Source organism: Ixodes scapularis, unplaced genomic scaffold (genome assembly GCF_016920785.2).
Source record: "Ixodes scapularis isolate PalLabHiFi unplaced genomic scaffold, ASM1692078v2 PGA_scaffold2__306_contigs__length_199485367, whole genome shotgun sequence".
NCBI lineage: Eukaryota > Metazoa > Arthropoda > Arachnida > Ixodida > Ixodidae > Ixodes > Ixodes scapularis.
Genome location: NW_024609857.1, coordinates 120,889,973 through 120,911,255, shown reverse-complemented (window position 1 = coordinate 120,911,255; position 21,283 = coordinate 120,889,973). Strand labels below are relative to the sequence as shown.

The 21,283-nt window shown below is 51.5% G+C and overlaps 2 protein-coding genes and 1 pseudogene across 2 annotated transcripts; 2 read left to right on the top strand and 1 right to left on the bottom strand.

Moving 5' to 3' along the window:
• The first annotated feature begins 341 nt into the window (after positions 1 to 341).
• LOC121047541 lies at positions 342 to 15,834 on the top strand. The gene is made up of 2 exons (XM_040502856.2): positions 342 to 652; positions 15,272 to 15,834. The coding sequence occupies exons 1-2, from the start codon at positions 364 to 366 to the stop codon at positions 15,832 to 15,834; spliced, it is 852 nt and encodes a 283-aa protein (XP_040358790.1). The 5' UTR covers positions 342 to 363.
• On the top strand, positions 1,094 to 3,161 carry LOC115320981 (tigger transposable element-derived protein 6-like). Its single transcript, XM_029981234.2, has 2 exons — positions 1,094 to 2,184; positions 2,797 to 3,161. Exons 1-2 carry the CDS (start codon positions 1,540 to 1,542, stop codon positions 3,100 to 3,102), a joined length of 951 nt encoding a protein of 316 aa, XP_029837094.2. The 5' UTR covers positions 1,094 to 1,539; the 3' UTR covers positions 3,103 to 3,161.
• Positions 15,835 to 17,170: 1,336 nt separating the features above from the next.
• On the bottom strand, positions 17,171 to 19,346 carry LOC115326653 (annotated as a pseudogene).
• Positions 19,347 to 21,283: the final 1,937 nt, after the last annotated feature.

Here is a 21,283-nt window from a genome sequence, read left to right as displayed (position 1 = left end):
AAAAAAAAACGTAACAAGTAATTAGAGTAATCCGTTACCAATATTTTGTAACAAAATTACATTACAACTTACTTCCGAAAAAAAGTAACGTGGCAATTTATATTTAAAAAATTACAAGTAATTCGTTACCTGTAATGGTCGATTCACACGACGGACTGATCCGCGGACGGATTGGTCACGTGATGACAAATCCGTGGAGCCTCGAGCTCCCGAGAGCATCCACACGACGGATGAGACGAGCAGACGACAACCAGGAGAACTCTCGACCCCACAGGGCCGCCAGGCCCGCGAAACGCCAAAAGCGCACTGTTGTCCAGAGTAATCGTCAAAATGGAGGTGGATCGAAAGCGTCGTTTGGCCGCGATGGCCGCAGCGTTATCTTGCGATGAAGATGAGTCGTGTGCGTCCAAGAGATCGCTTTGGATGAAAGACTGGATGTGCCGAAAGGAACGCGGTATGCCAAACGAACTTTACGAGGAGCTCCTCGACAACGATCCCGAGGAGTACAGCAGGCTGCTGCGCGTCAGCCGCGAGCAATTCCTGCAGCTGCTGTCTCGCGTGGGACCCAGAATAGCGCGGCAGGACACTGTGATGCGGCGAGCAATTCCACCAGAGACACGGCTACAAGCCACTCTTCGTTTTCTTGCAACAGGTAAGTAACTTCACTCCAGCCTTCCTTCGTTGTACAGCGCGTAATAAATTTCTGGAGGCTACGACCTCGGATCTGTTATCACCCCCAGATGTTTGTCTCTCTTGTCGGCGGGTTCCCGCCTAAGCCACCCCGGACCTCTCGCCTGCAAGAATGTAAGAGCTAGCTGTGCAGATAGCTGGACGGGGCAGTGTTCGTCCAATGTTGTCACGGGCTCGGGATGCGTTCGAGGTAGCGGTGGCCGGTCTATCCACCTGGTAAAGAAGGGCCCAAATTGGTGTTTAATAAGAATATATATATATATATATATATATATATATATATATATATATATTCTTATTAAACACCAATTTGGGCCCTTCTTTACCAGGGTATATATATATATATATATATATATATATATATATATATATATATATATATATATATATACAGTGTAATCCACTTATAACGATACCAGATATAACGATATATCGCTTATAGCGATCAAATTTTTTAGATTTGTCAATTCTCCCATCGCCCCTATGTAAAAATAAACCATATATAACGATAGAATTATCGGCGACATATCGGATACAACGATAGAATTCTGGCCGCCCGGAAGGTGCTTATCACGAAAAATTTGCCTGGAAATTTGAGAAAAATTAAAATACTTGAAGCGAACGACATGAAAACTAGTAAAAATATCAAAAACCGGTCGGCGTGGAAAGATCCGCTAGGTGACGCGAGGCGCCGCCCGATTTAAAAAGTTCAGCCTCATCCTTCGGAACTAAGTGCTATCGTCATCGCAATCGCTGAAGGGAGGAGAGAAAGAGCTTGCTTGGCCGCCGCCGCGCAACGCTTCCTAGTTTTCCCCCGTTTCCGCACGTTCGTACGTTCGTGAGGTAAAAATGGCGCCGACTAAGCGCAAAGCGATATCTCTGGAGGTGAAGCAGCGAATTCACCGGGATTTCCGACAAGGATTCAAGGTTGGTAGCCTCGCAAAAAGATACGAGCTGTCTCAATCAACGATTTCTACAATCATCAAGGCTGGAGATGTCTTGAAGAAGGCTGGCACCAGCGGTCACGACGACCAGCGAAAGCGGGTTAGGGATCCTTTGTACGGCGACGTTGAAGACTCCCTGTACCAGTGGTTCTTGACCACTCGCAACCGGAACGTGCCCATAAGTGGACCTATTCTTGCCGCAAAGGCGAAGAAATTTGCTTCCCTTCTGGGACGGGAAAACTTCGAACCCGGCGGAGGATGGATTCAGCGGTTCAAGGATCGCCACGGCATCGTTTATAAAAACGTCGTCGGGGAGGCTGCCTCGCTGGACGTAAATGCGAAAGACGAATGGCTGGCGACGAAATTACCCGAGCTGTTGGAGCGCTTCCAAGAAAGTGACATTTTCAACGGCGATGAAACAGCACTCTTTTATGAGATGCTGCCTACAAAGACGCACGCGCTGAAAGGTGACCCGTGCGTTGGTGGCAAACATAGCAAGGTCCGGGTGACGGTGTTTGTGTGCGCAAACATGGACGGTACCGAGCGTCTCAAGCCCTTTGTGATCGGGAAATCGAAAAGGCCTCACTGCTTTAGGAATCAATGCATTCCAGTCCGCCATCGAAATAACAAGAAAGCGTGGATGACGCGAGATCTCTTTGAGGAATGCCTCCTCGAGTTTGACGGCGCTATGGAGAAGCAGAAGAGGAAAGTGGTGCTGCTCCTCGACAACTGCTGCGCACACAACGTCAGCCCGAAGCTAACGTCCGTTGAGGTAATGTTTCTGCCTCCGAACACCACGGCAGGTCTGCAGCCCATGGATGCCGGCGTAATCGCCAATTTCAAGGCCCTCTACAGACGTCGCATGCTGGAATGGCTCATCATGAAACTAGACTGCTCAGGATTGTCTCAATACGCCGGCGGACCTCCTGACCTGAAGGTGAGCTTGTTAGAAGCGGTGCGGTTCGTGCATGGTGCGTGGTATGAGGTGAAGCAGGTTACACTCAAGAACTGTTTTAAAAAGGCAGGCTTCGTGCGCCACAACGCCACGGTCTCGGAAGAGACAAATGACTTGCTCATCGAACCTGCCGATGTGGGTGAACTTTGGGACCACATAGCAGCTTCCGAGGAGAACATCGGCGGAGCTCTCTTGGGAGACTTTTTGAACGCGGACAACGCTGCCGCTTCATGCGAGGAGTCTACTGATGAGGCCATTGCCGAGGAACAGCAATCGCGACGAAAAATCACATCGAGCGACTGCGAAAGTAGTGACGACGACGGCGGCGACGAGAACACCCCGCCTCCAATGTCTTCACAAAATGCCCTGCTCTCCATCCAGTCGCTGGTCGGTTTTGTGCACGCAAAAGGACTGCCGCCAGCGTACGCGCAACAACTGGAAGCAATGCACACGGCAATTGTCAAACTTCAGCTCAAGCAAGCGCAAATTTCCGACTTTTTTAAGCATGCTTAAATTATTTTATAGTCATTTTCGTACCTTTTAATAAAGCCTTCGGTTTTCTTTGCCTCGGCTCGCGTTGTAGGACCTGATTCACTCATCGCCCGTAAGTAACTTCTCTTTGTGTTTTTTTTTTGTCGGTCCAGATATAACGATAATCGGCTATAACGATTGGATTTTGCGGTTTTCTCAATATCGTTATAAGTGGACTGCACTGTATATATATATATATATATATATATATATATATATATATATATATATATATATATATATATATATATATATATATATATATATATATATATATATCGACGTTTCGGACTCCGGCCGAAACGTCGAAGATTAAATCGTCCGTTGTTGCTGTTTTCACGAAGGGTTTTTTTTTCTCAGTTTTACACCCACGCCTTCGGCCTCCCGCCACCATGCCCGTTGTTATATATATATATATATATATATATATATATATTCTTATTAAACACCAATTTGGGCCCTTTTTTACCAGGTGGATATATATATATATATATATATATATATATATATATACCAGGGTTGGGCAGTATCGCGATACAAACGTATCGCGATAGTATTTCAGAGATACATTTCGTATCTGTATTTCTGTATCGCGATACATTTTTTTCACCAGTATCTGTATTCTTGTATCGAAATACAATTTGAATGTTCCTTTGTATCGCGATACAATCAGGATGAAATGTATTTAGTTACATTTCTTGAGAAATACTCTTCCCCCCCCCCCCTCCAAAAAAAAAAAATCTGCACGCTTTTTTTTTTTTTTTTTACTTCTACGGGCACCAGACTCAAGGAGATGCTGGGGTATATTGTTACTATGCTGACCAAGGTTCCTTTTGATTCTGCAAACTATTTTTCTATCCGTCCTCTTCTCTCTTCTGAGAAGTGTTGCCTAGTCGGGGATTCGAGCCAGGTGGCGTGCCAGGAGTGGAGTCAGAGCATCTTCTGCCGCAGGTCCTTAGGTAGGGATTTCTTGAGTCATTGTTTCCTGGCATCCAATGCCCGCTGCTAACCGTCTCTCTCGCCTTAGCGTACAGAGTACACCCAGCCGGCAAAGCTGAGTCACATTCCGTTGCAGCACGAGCCAGGCGGTGGTTGACTTGAATTAGTAGGAAGACTCACGCTGTGAAGCTCAACACACATTCGAATGCATCTGCGGCTGCGCCCGTAACATTGCACGGCTCAAGGGTATGTCATCAGCCGACGTGAACGTGACCCGCTGCTCTGGTGATCCGAAACCCAGAAGGAGGCCAGAAGTGGCCTCGCTGTGCCATCCCAGATTATGTACTCCCGCGACTAGTCTCGAGACCGCTGTTTCTTGGACAGCTCGCACCTGTGCCGGCAATATCAGCTCGCAATCCACGAGGTCTCTGTTTGGATAATGCTAGGCAAAACTTGAGGACTGCAATCCATGCGTCGGTGGCGGAGGGTCGGTAGTAAGGACCTTCAGAACAGGGATGCTACCGTATACATAGTTTTTTCAACTGTAAAACAGAAGATAAGACATGTATTCTAAGATGCTTCAGGTGTTCCACTATTCTCGAAAATCTCGAATGACACTGCATGCACGATCTTCAGCTAGGTAGCCTACAACAAAAGTATGCATTGTCCTTTCATACAGCAGCGTGGTAAAGTTTCATGTTCAAGGCCACACCTACAGATAAAGAATTCTAGTTCATTCCACCGTGACATAATGTGATCGATGTTGACAGGATTCCCTCGTCAGACAGACAGGATGTTATGGAAGGGACCGCGGTCAGCAATTGTTGGAACGTTTTTTTGGGCCCATTGAAGACTCCTTGTCGCCCGAAACCACTACCTTCAAGGCAAAGTGCCAAGCCTAGAGGAAAGTAATTTCGGGACCGAAAACATCCACTTCAAACTCCACGCTTCAACTCAGTTGGCGTCTCAAAAAATTTGGAAAATGTATTGCAGTATCAGTATTTCTGTATTTGTATTCCTGCCCTCCCTAAAATGTATTCCTGCATTTCTATTTCCAAATACTTTTTGCCTTTTTTTAAAATGTATTTCCGATACGTATCGCGATACATTTTTACAGGTGTATCAGTAGTTTAGCTACAATTTCAATGTATCCCAGTATTTCTATTTCCAAATACATTTTTTGAGTATTTCTGCCCAACCCTGATACATACATACATACATATACATCAGCATGATCATCAAATATTCCACAATATCCCTGCCCCAGAACCCAGTATAACTTTTCGCTATCTGGGTTATGGAACAAGATATCTTATTGGCTTATATCTGGATATTGTCACGGGTGGTAACCAAAAGAACAATAACTAAACAGAAAGAAGTAAACGTTTAATGTGGCGAACTTGTGCCAAAACTAAAAGGGTACAAAGAGAATAACAGAGCGTCGCGGGCGTCGAAGTCGGCGTAGCAGCACAGTCGAACACTGGGGCGAAACTGAACTCGCTCGCCTGGCGGAATCCCTTATGTACCCTCGTGAGTTTCCGGGTCGTTCGGCGTAGAAGGTTCGGTGTGTAGAACATTCTAACCTCGAATCAGCAAGACGGTTCTCGAATTCACTAGAACATCAAATTACACTGTCAACAAAAATGTGTAGTCGCGGCCAGGAATCGAACCCTGGCCCTCTGCGTGGGAGGCAAGCGCGATAACCGTTAGGCCACGCGCGCGCTGCCTACTTGTCCAGCTGCACGCTCGGCATTACTCCCCCCCTTAAAAAGTGCATCGTCCCGATGCAACCCAAAACAAAACAAAGCACATAAAAAGAACGGCAAACTAAAGAGTCACTTGAAACACATAAGATCCACAGTCTTATCGAGCGTAGTACGGCTTCAGGCGCACGACGTGGACGACTTCAGGTCGTGGTGGGCGGCGTGATGATGTTCTTGTTCCGTCGGGCATCACCTCGTAGTTCAGCTCGCCGAAGCGACGAAGTACCTTGTATGGTCGGCAGTACTCGTGAGAAGACACGTGGCACGGTACTCCTGCCCCCTTCCAGGTGCTTGATTAATGCGCGCAGCTCAGGATCGTCCCGTTGACGTCGTGCCATATCGTCGGTGTTCACTGCTCCTAGGAAGCACTCGTCGTCATTGTCGTCACTGCAGCCGGAAGGGGTTTCGACGGGGGCTCTGGACAGGCAGTCGGCGTCGCTGTGCTTGTGGCCTGACTTATAGACCACTGTCATGTTGAACTCTTGTAGTCGAAGACTCCATCGAGCGAGGCGTCCTGACGGGTCCTTCAGCTTCGCAAGCCAGCAGAGCGAGTGGTGGTCCGTGACTACACGGAACGGGCTCCCGTACAAGTACGGACGAAACTTCGTTATTGCCCAGAGGACCGCAAGGCATTCTTTCTCAGTTGTGGAGTAATTTTTCTCCGCCTTGGACAATGTCCGACTTGCGTAGGCGATGACTCGCTCGATGCCTTCTTGCACTTGGAATAGTACTGCGCCCAGTCCCGCGTTACTTGCGTCCGTGTGAATTTCTGTTTCCGCATCCTGGTCGAAATGTCCAAGCACAGGAGGAGTCTGGAGTCGTCGTTTCAGTTCGTCGAATGCCTGCTGTTGCTCGCCGGCCCATTCGAACTTCTCGGCGTCCTTCGTGAGATCCGTAAGTGGTGCGGAAATCCTTGCGAAATCCCGAACGAAGCGTCGATAATAGGCACAAAGTCCGAGGAATCTTCGCACGGCCTTCTTATCTGTCGGCGCTGGAAATGCCGCGACGGCGCGAGTCTTCTCGGGGTCTGGGCGGACGCCTTCGTTACTAACCACGTGGCCAAGGAACTTCAGTTCGTCATAGGCGAACCGGCACTTTGACGGCTTGAGTGTGAGTCCGGCGGTCTGAATGGCTTGAAGAACAGCTCGGAGTCGTCTCAAGTGCTCGTCGAAGTCAGCTGAAAATACTACGACGTCGTCAAGGTAGACGAGACAACTCTGCCACTTCAGCCCTGCCAGTACGGTGTCCATGACACGCTGGAAAGTTGCTGGCGCCGTGCATAGTCCGAAGGGCATCACCTTGAACTCGTACAGTCCATCCGGCGTGACGAAGGCTGTCTTCTCTCGGTCCCGTTCGTCGACCTCGATTTGCCAGTAGCCGCTCTTCAGGTCCATCGATGAAAAGTATCGAGAGTGGTGCAGCCGGTCTAGAGTGTCATCGATGCGGGGGAGTGGGTAGACGTCTTTCTTCGTAACCGTGTTGAGCTGCCGGTAGTCCACGCAGAACCGAAGAGTTCCGTCCTTCTTCTTAACCAGCACGACTGGAGAGGCCCATGGACTGCTTGAAGGTTGGATTATGTCGTCATTCAGCATCTCTTGAACTTGCTGATGGATCACCTCCCTTTCCTTAGCGGAGACTCTGTACGGCGATCGATGCTCAGGGCGCGCGTCGTCCTCGGTAACGATGCGGTGCTTGGCAACCGCGGTCTGGCGCACCTTCGACGACGTCGCAAAGCAGTCGCGGTATTCGGCGAGGAGGTTAACCAGCTGACGCCGTTTAGGGTCCGGAAGCTTAGGGTCAATGTCGAGCTGCGCTGGCGACGAACTGTCTTGCTGGGGCGGCGAGGATTCGTCAGTAATCGCGGCGATTTCGGCGGGGTTTCGGAGTTTCTCGACGTGGCTCACGGCTGCACCTTTCGTGAGGTGTTGCGTTTCGTTTCGGAAGTTCGTCACGAGGGCCACAGTCCGCCCATCCTGAAGTTCAGCTACTCCCCTTGCGACGCCTATGCCTCTTCCCAGGAGCAATTGGAGGCTTCCCTCGAGAAGAACTTCGCCACAGGAAGCTTCATCGATCCCGACAAGTACGAAAAAACTCGACCGCGGTGGTAGGTTTACGTGGTTTGCGAGGACTCGGACCGTGGGTAACGTCGCTTGGGGTTCCTCCGCTGGTGGAGCAGGTTTTCGTAGCGTCAGCCGGTTTGTTCCGAGCTCGATGACGGCGCCATACTCGCAGAGAAAGTCCATTCCGAGGATAACGTCCCTCGAACAGTCTTGCAGAACGACGAACTTGACAGGGCACGTTTCACCGTGGATCTCGACGCGAGCAGTGCATCTCCCGACTGGTGTGATGAGATGTCCTCCGGCGGTTCGTATTTGGGGTCCTTCCCACGGCGTCATGACTTTTCGAAGGTGGCGGGAGAGCCTCCCACTCAAGACTGAGCAGTCTGCTCCGGTGTCCACGAGTGCCGATGCGTCGTGGCCGTCGATGACGACGTTTAGGTTGTTGGACACCGTTGCAGGGGCGTCGTAGCGATGCGTGGCGCTCCGGCGTTCTTGGGCCTCCAAGAGCGCTCCGGCGTTCTTGGAGGCTCTTTACTCGGGTCGTCTTCGGCAACGGCACCTCCAGGCGTTGCCGCACTTAGTTTTCCCGACGAGATAGGGGGGACAGGCTGTCACGGCGCGACCGGCGGAAAGGCGACGCGGAACGTCGGGGGGATGGAGAACGGGAACCTCGTGGTGCGGTGGGCGCTGGTGACGGAGAGCGACGGAGGTATTCCTCGATGTCCCTTGGTCGTTCTCCAACACGAGGTCGACGGTCGTTTGGAGCGAATCCTCGCAGGCCGAGCTGGCGGTAGGGGCACCTCCGGTAAACGTGGTCAGCCTCCCCGCAGTGGAAGCACACCGGGCGTCCGTCATCCGTGCGCCACACGTCGGTCTTTCGAAGTCCACGCTGCTCTTGGCGCGGCGCGTACTGCGGCGAAGAGACTTCTCGTTGGGGTGCAGCTGGGTACTGCCGAGCAATAGGAGGCTGCGGACGACGAACAACGGCGGCATAGGTCACAGCTGGTGGTTTCGGTGCGGCGTCGGCGAGAACGTCTGGCTGGAGCGCTTGCTGGACCTCTTCTCGAACAATCTCGGCGATCGAGAGTGAAGCTGCGCGTTCGGCAGCAGGTATCAGCTTCTTCAGTTCTTCACGGACGATGTCCCGGACTATTTCTCGGATCCCCGGAATATTGGGGGTAAGGGCGCAGCTTGACGGCGTGGGTGCAGCGACGGCAGGAGCTCGATGGAAGTGAGCGGCTCGTGCTTGCAGGGCCCGTTCAATGTTGGTCGCCTCTGTTACAAACGTTTCGACGGTGGTCGGCTGGTTGCGGACGAGGCCTCCGAAGATGTCATCTCGTACGCCTCGCATCAGGATCCGGAACTTCTTTTCGTCGGTGGCTTGAGGGTCGGCGCGAGTGACCAGGCGCAGGACATCCTCGAGAAACTGGTGATGGTCTCGATTGCGCCCTGGGTTCTCATTCGAAGAAGGTCCTCGGCCCTCTCCCGTCGATACTGGTTAGTGAAAGTTCGCCTCAACTCATTCTTGCAGGCGGTCCACGAGATCAACGAAGTCTCCCGATTCTCGAACCAGTGCCTGGCCGTTCCTTCGAGCGCGAAGTAAAGGTTCTGCAGGCGCTGGTCGTCCGTCCATCGGTTGTGCTGGGCCACCCGCTCGTACTGTTGAAGCCAGTCCTCGAAGTCTTCGTGGGCGTCCCCGTGGAATGGCGTCGGAGTGCGGGGTGCGACGGGCAGGTAGATGAAGGCAGGAGCGGCCGGGGTCTGCGACTGGTTGGCCATCGTCGTCGTCTTCGGCTTGGGCTTGTCCAGTAACGAACCGTATTCAGGATCCTCTCCCTTGATGCGCCGGCTGGTCCGGGTTTCGGATTCCGCGGGGACTGGTCTCCTCACTGGGCTTGGAATTGGACTTGCACTGCGGGCTCTTGGAGGGGAACGCTGGACGGGCATGCGGTAGCCCGCATTTCCACCAAAATGTCACGGGTGGAGACCAAAAGAACAATAACTAAACAGAAAGAAGTAAACGTTTAACGTGGCGAACTTGCGCCAAAACTAAAAGGGTACAAAGAGAATAACAGAGCGTCGCGGGCGTCGAAGTCGGCGTAGCAGCACAGTCGAACGCTGGGGCGAAACTGAACTCGCTCGCCCGGCGGAATCCCTTATGTACCCTCGTGGGTTTCTGGATCGTTCGGCGTAGAAGGTTCGGTGTGTAGAACATTCTTACCTTGAATCAGCAAGACGGTTCTCGAATTCACTAGAACATCAAATTACACTGTCAACAAAAATGTGTAGTCGCGGCCAGGAATCGAACCCTGGCCCTCTGCGTCGGAGGCAAGCGCGATAACCGTTAGGCCACGCGCGCGCTGCCTACTTGTCCAGCTGCACGCGCGGCATTACTCCCCCCTTTAAAAAGTGCATCGTCCCGATGCAACCCAAAACAAAACAAAGCACATAAAAAGAACGGCAAACTAAAGAGTCACTTGAAACACATAAGATCCACAGTCTTATCGAGCGTAGTACGGCTTCAGGCGCACGACGTGGACGACTTCAGGTCGTGGTGGGCGGCGTGATGATGTTCTTGTTCCGTCGGGCATCACCTCGTAGTTCAGCTCGCCGAGGCGACGAAGTACCTTGTATGGTCGGCAGTACTCGTGAGAAGACACGTGGCACGGTACCCCTGCCCCCTTCCAGGTGCTTGATTAATGCGCGCAGCTCAGGATCGTCCCGTTGACGTCGTGCCATATCGTCGGTGTTCACTGCTCCTAGGAAGCACTCGTCGTCATTGTCGTCACTGCAGCCGGAAGGGGTTTCGACGGGGGCTCTGGACAGGCAGTCGGCGTCGCTGTGCTTGTGGCCTGACTTATAGACCACTGTCATGTTGAGCTCTTGTAGTCGAAGACTCCATCGAGCGAGGCGTCCTGACGGGTCCTTCAGCTTCGCAAGCCAGCAGAGCGAGTGGTGGTCCGTGACTACACGGAACGGGCTCCCGTACAAGTACGGACGAAACTTCATTATTGCCCAGAGGACCGCAAGGCATTCTTTCTCAGTTGTGGAGTAATTTTTCTCCGCCTTGGACAATGTCCGACTTGCGTAGGCGATGACTCGCTCGATGCCTTCTTGCACTTGGAATAGTACTGCGCCCAGTCCCGCGTTACTTGCGTCCGTGTGAATTTCTGTTTCCGCATCCTGGTCGAAATGTCCAAGCACAGGAGGAGTCTGGAGTCGTCGTTTCAGTTCGTCGAATGCCTGCTGTTGCTCGTCGGCCCATTCGAACTTCTCGGCGTCCTTCTTGAGATTCGTAAGTGGTGCGGAAATCCTTGCGAAATCCCGAACGAAGCGTCGATAATAGGCACAAAGTCCGAGGAATCTTCGCACGGCCTTCTTATCTGTCGGCGCTGGAAATGCCGCGACGGCGCGAGTCTTCTCGGGGTCTGGGCGGACGCCTTCGTTACTAACCACGTGGCCAAGGAACTTCAGTTCGTCATAGGCGAACCGGCACTTTGACGGCTTGAGTGTGAGTCCGGCGGTCTGAATGGCTTGAAGAACAGCTCGGAGTCGTCTCAAGTGCTCGTCGAAGTCAGCTGAAAATACTACGACGTCGTCAAGGTAGACGAGACAACTCTGCCACTTCAGCCCTGCCAGTACGGTGTCCATGACACGCTGGAAAGTTGCTGGCGCCGTGCATAGTCCGAAGGGCATCACCTTGAACTCGTACAGTCCATCCGGCGTGACGAAGGCTGTCTTCTCTCGGTCCCGTTCGTCGACCTCGATTTGCCAGTAGCCGCTCTTCAGGTCCATCGATGAAAAGTATCGAGAGTGGTGCAGCCGGTCTAGAGTGTCATCGATGCGGGGGAGTGGGTAGACGTCTTTCTTCGTAACCGTGTTGAGCTGCCGGTAGTCCACGCAGAACCGAAGAGCTCCGTCCTTCTTCTTAACCAGCACGACTGGAGAGGCCCATGGACTGCTTGAAGGTTGGATTATGTCGTCATTCAGCATCTCTTGAACTTGCTGATCGATCACCTCCCTTTCCTTAGCGGAGACTCTGTACGGCGATCGATGCTCAGGGCGCGCGTCGTCCTCGGTAACGATGCGCTGCTTGGCAACCGCGGTCTGGCGCACCTTCGACGACGTCGCAAAGCAGTCGCGGTATTCGGCGAGGAGGTTAACCAGCTGACGCCGTTTAGGGTCCGGAAGCTTAGGGTCAATGTCGAGCTGCGCTGACGACGAACTGTCTCGCTGGGGCGGCGAGGATTCGTCAGTAATCGCGGCGATTTCGGCGGGGTTTCGGAGTTTCTCGACGTGGCTCACGGCTGCACCTTTCGTGAGGTGTTGCGTTTCGTTTCGGAAGTTCGTCACGAGGGCCACAGTCCGCCCATCCTGAAGTTCAGCTACTCCCCTTGCGACGCCTATGCCTCTTCCCAGGAGCAATTGGAGGCTTCCCTCGAGAAGAACTCCGCCACAGGAAGCTTCATCGATCCCGACAAGTACGAAAACACTCGACCGCGGTGGTAGGTTTACGTGGTTTGCGAGGACTCGGACCGTGGGTGACGTCGCTTCGGGTTCCTCCGCTGGTGGAGCAGGTTTTCGTAGCGTCAGCCGGTTTGTTCCGAGCTCGATGACGGCGCCATACTCGCAGAGAAGGTCCATTCCGAGGATAACGTCCCTCGAACAGTCTTGCAGAACGACGAACTTGACAGGGCACGTTTCACCGTGGATCTCGACGCGAGCAGTGCATCTCCCGACTGGTGTGATGAGATGTCCTCCGGCGGTTCGTATTTGGGGTCCTTCCCACGGCGTCATGACTTTTCGAAGGCGGTGGGAGAGCCTCCCACTCAAGACTGAGCAGTCTGCTCCGGTGTCCACGAGTGCCGATGCGTCGTGGCCGTCGATGACGACGTTTAGGTTGTTGGACACCGTTGCAGGGGCGTCGTAGCGATGCGTGGCGCTCCGGCGTTCTTGGGCCTCCAAGAGCGCTCCGGCGTTCTTGGAGGCTCTTTACTCGGGTCGTCTTCGGCAACGGCACCTCCAGGCGTTGCCGCACTTAGTTTTCCCGACGAGATAGGGGGGACAGGCTGTCACGGCGCGACCGACGGAAAGGCGACGCGGAACGTCGGGGGGATGGAGAACGGGAACCTCGTGGTGCGGTGGGCGCTGGTGACGGAGGGCGACGGAGGTATTCCTCGATGTCCCTTGGTCGTTCTCCAACACGAGGTCGACGGTCATTTGGAGCGAATGCTCGCAGGCCGAGCTGGCGGTAGGGGCACCTCCGGTAAACGTGGTCAGCCTCCCCGCAGTGGAAGCACACCGGGCGTCCGTCATCCGTGCGCCACACGTCGGTCTTTCGAAGTCCATGCTGCTCTTGGCGCGGCGCGTACTGCGGCGAAGAGACTTCTCGTCGGGGTGCAGATGGGTACTGCCGAGCAATAGGAGGCTGCGGACGACGAACAACGGCGGCATAGGTCACAGCTGGTGGTTCCGGTGTGGCGTCGGCGAGAACGTCTGGCTGGAGCGCTTGCTGGACCTCTTCTCGAACAATCTCGGCGATCGAGAGTGAAGCTGGACGTTCGGCAGCAGGTATCAGCTTCTTCAGTTCTTCACGGACGATGTCCCGGACTATTTCTCGGATCCCCGGAATATTGGGGGTAAGGGCGCAGCTTGACGGCGTGGGTGCAGCGACGGCAGGAGCTCGATGGAAGTGAGCGGCTCGTGCTTGCAGGGCCCGTTCAATGTTGGTCGCCTCTGTTACAAACGTTTCGACGGTGGTCGGCGGGTTACGGACGAGGCCTCCGAAGATGTCATCTCGTACGCCTCGCATCAGGATCCGCAACTTCTTTTCGTCGGTGGCTTGAGGGTCGGCGCGAGTGACCAGGCGCAGGACATCCTCGACGAAACTGGTGATGGTCTCGTTTGCGCCCTGGGTTCTCATTCGAAGAAGGTCCTCGGCCCTCTCCCGTCGATACTGGTTAGTGAAAGTTCGCCTCAACTCATTCTTGCAGGCGGTCCACGAGATCAACGAAGTCTCCCGATTCTCGAACCAGTGCCTGGCCGTTCCTTCGAGCGCGAAGTAAAGGTTCTGCAGGCGCTGGTTGTCCGTCCATCGGTTGTGCTGGGCCACCCGCTCGTACTGTTGAAGCCAGTCCTCGACGTCTTCGTGGGCGTCCCCGTGGAATGGCGTCGGAGTGCGGGGTGCGACGGGCAGGTAGATGAAGGCAGGAGCGGCCGGGGTCTGCGACTGGTTGGCCATCGTCGTCGTCTTCGGCTTGGGCTTGTCCAGTAACGAACCGTATTCAGGATCCTCTCCCTTGATGCGCCGGCTGGTCCGGGTTTCGGATTCCGCGGGGACTGGTCTCCTCACTGGGCTTGGAACTGGACTTGCACTGCGGGCTCTTGGAGGGGAACGCTGGACGGGCATGCGGTACCCCGCATTTCCACCAAAATGTCACGGGTGGTGACCAAAAGAACAATAACTAAACAGAAAGAAGTAAACGTTTAACGTGGCGAACTTGCGCCAAAACTAAAAGGGTACAAAGAGAATAACAGAGCGTCGCGGGCGTCGAAGTCGGCGTAGCAGCACAGTCGAACGCTGGGGCGAAACTGAACTCGCTCGCCTGGCGGAATCCCTTATGTACCCTCGTGGATTTCTGGATCGTTCGGCGTAGAAGGTTCGGTGTGTAGAACATTCTAACCTCGAATCAGCAAGACGGTTCTCGAATTCACTAGAACATCAAATTACACTGTCAACAAAAATGTGTAGTCGCGGCCAGGAATTGAACCCTGGCCCTCTGCGTCTAAGGCAAGCGCGATAACCGTTAGGCCACGCGCGCGCTGCCTACTTGTCCAGCTGCGCGCGCGGCAATATCAAGTTTCCAATACATTTCCAGTTGCATTTATTTTTCCATAATCCAAATAGCGAAAGGTATCTTGTTTGTTCGGATCGGCATGTTTTGTTTTTTTTTTTAATACAGAACGATTTCCACCCTTTTAAAGACATGTTTCCTGTCCTTGGGTGGTTATGTGCAGGAAGTTGTAAGGTCTGGGGACGAATTTCTTTTGGGGAATGATAGTTTGTGGAAAGTTTCTCTTCCTGTATCCCTGTAAGTCCCGTGCTGTGCACTCCTCCTTTTTGTCCAATAAAAAATCAGCCGTGTTTGAGACTTCTGTGTTTGTGTCATCTTTTAGAAAACCAATTTCAGTTAAAACCACCACTTTTAACCAGAATCGGCTCGTTGTCACCCTCATTTCTTTTTTCTTTTCTTTGGTAATTCAATTATTTGTATCTAATATACTGACCTTCCTCGGCTCTGCCTGATGCATCTGGAGAAATTTCTAGATCATGCCATTTTGAGATAAGCCGAAAAATTGCAACTTGATTTTTCTTCGTGCATTTGACAGGAGAGAGTCATCATTCATTAAGCCGTCAATTCAGGCTCGGACACTCAAGTGTCAATGACCTCATCCATGAAACGTGCACAGCACTCTACGAAGAGCTGAAGGAGGACTTCATAAGAACTCCAAAGACCGAAGAGGAGTGGCTGGATGTGATCAGTGGTTTCGCCCAGAAATGGCAATTTCCAAACTGTGCCGGCGCACTCGACGGCAAGCACGTCTGCATCTGGAAGCCACCAAACTCTGGATCTGTGAACTTTAATTATAAAAAGACCCACAGTATCGTACTCTTCGCTGTAGTAGATGCAAACTGCAAATTCATCTACACCGACGTCGGTGCCCCGGGATCACAAGGAGACACCGGCATCTGGCAGACTACACCGTTACAACGAGCTCTGGCATGCAAGAGGATCCATCTGCCAGAGCTGGTGAAGGTAGCAAACTCACCAGACAAGTTTCTGCCCCCCGTTTTTGTGGGCGATGATGCATTTCCTATCGGAAAAAATCTCATGAAACCGTTTGGTGGCACGAACCTCACGGAAGAACAGCGGATATTCAATTACAGGTAAGTTCTGGTGGTATGTCAGATAGAGGAGAATATACGAATCCAAGTTAAAAGTTATTTAATCAATCAACGCTGTTTCACAGACACTTTGGGCATAAAAACACATCATGTGTTTTTATACATGAAAGATTCTAACCGGCCAGTCTACCCATCTCTTCCTGGATACGGTGCACAATTTTGAGAATGGCTTTGCAGTATTTCTGCTACAGATCAGGAATCCCAAGAGATGTTTGCAACAATACTGGCTTGTCTGTTGCAAACAGCTTCCAAAAAAAGAGCACTGGCAGCATCATAAGGACTGGAAATCAAGATTGCTTGGCTTGCATTCAACTTCAAGAAACCTGCAGGTTTTACAGAACAAGAACAACTCGTCTGTGAACTGCTTGTCATCACTTGCCTGATTTTTCTATAGTAAGCCGAGCTGGAAGATATTGGGACAATATATTACGATCATCTATCTGTACTGACTTACCTCTCAAGCCCACCGTCCTCCAAATCCAACGACTCGGCTGATTGCGGACTGGCAGGATGTTTTATTCTTGCCAAAATGGCACTTCTCTTGAATGTCCGTAGCCTGTGACAGGCTAAGAACTCGGCAGATGCTGTGCCTCGAGCACGAGCTGTGTGCCTTTGATAGTATACTTCGTCGCACACAGCCCAAACCTGGGGGAAGGCAACGAGCGCATGCTGGAGACAGAACATCTTGTGGGTTTTTACCCTGTTATTGATTATAGGGAGGAGAGGTTTCGACAAAATAGTTGTTGCTACGTGCCGGCAATGTCTGAAAAGTGGCGTTCTTAAGTCATAATTTTACATTTCCGTCGCTGGCAGTCTCTTGGTTTCAGCTAGAACAAAAAAGTCTGCTGCCTACTGATCTGCTTCTTAGTCTTGATGACTCGCTCGATACTTGATTGTTCCTTTCCAGGTTGTCCAGAGCTAGACGTGTTGTAGAAAACACATTCGGAATCCTGGCCAACCGTTTCAGGTGTTTGCTGAAAGTGATAAACGCCATTCCCGAAAGGGCTACTGCCATCGTCAATGCTGCATGTGTCCTGCACAACTTTCTCAGCAACGACGTGCTGCCCCAACAAGCATCAGGGGCAGATGCAGAGAAGGAACGCCGAGGTCGCCCAACGTTTTTCAGCTTCCCAGCATCGCGTGGATGTGCTAGCACATTTGGCGCTGCAGTGAGAGAGGACATGTGTAGTTTTTTTCAATGGCAGGGGTGCTGTGTCATGGCAGCGAGAGGCCGCCTACGTTGAGTTAGACAAACACTGCTCACGCAGACAGAAGAAAGAAGCGCAGACAAAAAGAAGCAAGTAAACAGTTAACTTCAACTTTTATTCGGTCAGATGTTTTTCTATTACACTGAGTATTTCAGCCTGGCAGCGAACCAACTTTAATGGGTTCACTGGTCGCATGAGTGCTGCAGCAGCCTTCGCAAAATGTGCAGAGGCGTCATCTGCGTCGGAAGGCTGTTGAACAGCAACTGCTATTTCTTCAAGGGCAGCTGTTCTCGCAGCCCAATCGTTAGCTGAGGGCTGCGAGCTTCGAGCTTTCCTTGACACGCTACTACTGCTGGCCGTACTCACAGAGGCAGGCGACGGCTGTGGCGCATACTCGATGTTGGCGTCCGGGTCGGCATCCTGCTCCGCACTTTGCTCAGCGTTTTGCTGTAACTAAAAGTTGCATGCAAATTCATTTTATCTATGCACAAAGCGAGTTATGCCAGCCTTCGTGGGCTTGAAGAAGGTTGACCTGCCCTGTCCTGCAGAGAAGGAAACAAACTCCAGTAATATCAAAATTATTTAATTTACAAGATGTTCAAGAACTGACTGTATTTTTATGTTAAAGCAGGTGTTTTATATTGTCTTCATATGAGGGTACGGTACCTCATGAGAGTTGAAATGCACTCCATGTGCCCGATATACTTGAGCAAAGTATTCGGTGTTCCTGCTTGCATCCCTAGCTTTATGTACTCGTCTCATGAATAAACATGTGCCACTTTAATTCACACCGACAGTATGTAAAGTGCTTATGTGTGCACAGAGTGTGTGCACAGAGTAGCTAAAAAATTCATAAACGCTTGTAAATTTAGAAAAAATGATATAAAGCTGGCATTTGTACTGCAATGGCTGAATTTTTCATTTACAGTGGAGATAAAGGACAGCGCTTGGCGCAGTCCAACTTCCCGCTGTCAAAACTTGCACGCAAAAAATTACTTAGATTGATGCTGCACGTCTTGCGTTAATGTTTCAGTTGTCACTGTGGTGGCGTAACCGTAACAAGTCTATTGTGCAAATTAAGAAAAGCAGGAAGAGATCATGCTCCTCTTTCCACTTCAGCGAGTGAACACGGGACAGAAGGGGAGTCGCTCCTTGCCTCCACTCCAGCTTTCTCTTGCTAAAGTGAAAAGAGTGGGAGGAGCTTGTTAGGCTTTTCTTAACCTGCAAAAGTAGATAGTCGCTCAAAACAAGAATCTACACAACAGATAGCAGTGTATCGCAATGACTTCTGGAATGGCATATATAAGGCAGCTACAAAATTTACCGCCTCTGGCTCTGCCACCTCAAAAGCCTCGCTGAAGGTCCTTGTCCCTGTCGGCTTGGCAGCATCTAGGAAGTTCAGACAATGGAAGAACTTCCATTTGCCCTTGTATGAATCGCTGGAAGCTTGGCCGCTTTTCGATGACTTCAATTTTTTTTCTCTGCACGGTAGGTCCTCCTTTTGTTATTAAAGAATGTCTTCAGCGTATCTGTAACACAAAACATATTTTACTCTTCAAGGGCTGCGGGTAATGCAGGGCACAATCACTGTGTAAGCAATTTTTTTTCCTGCACTTTCAGGTAAACAAGCTTTGCAGGGTTCAATACCATTGAACACCAATGTATGCAGCAGTAGCGATCCCCCACCGCAAAAAAAACAGAGAAAAAAAAAACTTCAAATCTGGATACAACAAACGCGTCACACTGCACGATCTCCGCAATAAGATTTCATCGGTCGGCTTGGTAAGAATAGCTTTCTGTTCGCAGTCTAGCAGAGAGAACAATGAAAGGTGTGCTTCCGTCCAGAATTTCTCTGGGGAGCCCCTATTTTAAGCAACCGAGCCATCTCGAAGCAAGAGATCGAATCTCCCTACGGGCGACACGCCACACTGCAGGCACAGTAATGGGAAACGCGGCAAACAGTTTAAAGAAATAGGTGTACTGGGTCTCGTGAGTACTGCCCAAACGTTTTCTGCATGCTCGGATGGAATAAGAAATGGAGTACATTATAGTCATAATACGTACCGGGGACGTACGGGCCGCATTCAGGGTAGCGGTCCTCCATCTCGTCGGCGATTTGTCGCCACAACGCGCCTTTCAAAGCGTTGTTGGCGTACTCGCTCATCGTCATGTCCCAAAGCGCTGGGAAATGCTCCACAAGCGAAATGAAAAACATGCTTGCTTCATCGCTTAATTTTGAGCCGTACGAAGGGCCAGGGACAGCAAAATCGGAATACGGTTCGCCAGCCATCTTTCTCGCGCAAACCAGAAAAGTTTCACTGTTGCCCAACTAACTACGTTTTTTGAGCCAAAGCATTCGAGATCCTCCGTCAAAAGTCCGCGAGTGAAAAAGGCGCTTGACTTTATCACTCCGCGACTCCGCGGAGGAGGCGCGGATCGCAGGAATCGGTGACGTGCCGGTCACGTGGTACACGGTCCGCGGACGAAAATCGCGATTCGGTCCGTCGTGTGAATCGGCTATAACGGATTACTTCCCAAGTCTGGCAGGGACTAACTCCAAAGGCTGTGAAAGTGAGAGCGTGTAGCCTTGGCTGCCTCGACTGGCACTCACTGCACGAGCGCTCGCGCAGCCGCCGAGAAGTGACCCAAAGCAATTAGATCGCGCCTTTACCATGCATGGGTCACCATAGTCCATGCTAAGGTGAGGCGAACTTCAGCTCGGCCAAGAAGGTCAAGGAGGTCAATAAAGATTTATTATTATTCTTATTATTATTATTAAAAAACACTCCAAAGATAACAAAGAGAAATCCCAGCCTGAAACAGACGTCTACCCATCAAAGTGCCACCCCACCCTTGGTTAGTGTGATTCTGAACCAACAGATGGCGGTGAGATCGCCTTCCAGGCCTGTACATCAATGCGAAAAAAAGGGTCTGTGGTGGCGCTTCAATACGGCTGGGTACTTTTTTATATCCTGAGTTTGACATCCCTTGTCCCTTGCTTGTTTTTCTCTGCACGAGCTTTCTCTGGAACGCGCATGGCTGCGCCAGTTCTCGTGCAAGGGGGCCAGTTACCTACACTCCGAGCTCGTGTCTCCAGCAAATGTGGGCAAAACAAAACGCGAAAATCGGCGAGACAAATGCACAACAAATCCACGGACGCGTTGAAACATTAAAACTGCCTGTACGCCATTATCGAAGATTTCAGAAGCCAATGGACCTTTTCCATATACCGACGGCACCAGGCCATTGCTCATGCTTCGCGATTTGAGTGAGGTAAGGCAAAGCGAAAGCCTCCTGCACCATTCGTTGCTGACTAACGCGCCCGATATTGCAGCTACAACGACATATTCGTTCGAAAGCGAGCGGCGCTCCCTCACTGTGGCACCGCCATATTTCCCCGCATCCCTACCGAGCCAGTCACGTGATCTCAAAATCCCTCTTTTAGGTACTGCTGCTAACTTTAGTCGTGGTTAGCGCTTCGAGCAAACAGGCCCAGAGTAGCGACACGACGCAAAACTGTCTAGATGCACGACGTCAGGAGCGCCGATAGTGATCTCCATTTTGGGCCTGGGAGCTTACCATGGTAACCGTGCTGCTAACGAAACTGGGCGGCAACTTTTTTAGTCCAGTTTCGTTGATATCTCAATTCGTTCATTGAAAAGTGGTAAAAGACGCTTTGCATGTAGGTCCACATGACGGCGTCATTTGCTTCCAAGGGCCACTGGAGGAACGGTGCCTGTTTCTTCTGTCAGTACAGCGAGTTCGGCACGGGCCTCTAGAGGAACGGTGCCTGTTTCTTCTGTGAAATGACACGATTTGCAACCAGGCGGCTGTCGGGCGACGAGAGCTGCTAGGTATCGTAAGTGCACGGACAAGGCTATTGTTTTCCCGCGCCGCGGGATGACGGCCCCTTCGTGGGACGTCTATAAAGGACTTTCGGACTTCGCTCCCATGGAACGAAATCCGATTACGCCGGCCACGACAGGACGATCGCCTCGGGACGTGACTGCTGCTCGACTACCCCATAGTCAGCGAATATGTGCTTAGCATCATACTTCTTCAAGACCCAAATATCCACTCAAGATGAGAGTGTCTGACCGACTTGCGAGGAGCGACGTCGACGACGGTCTCATCCGCCGACGACGGTCTCACCCTCGTTTGTGCGATGAACAGCCGAGGGGGTTCAACCAAGAACAGTAGCATGGTGGTCTCCGGGGGATTGTTAAC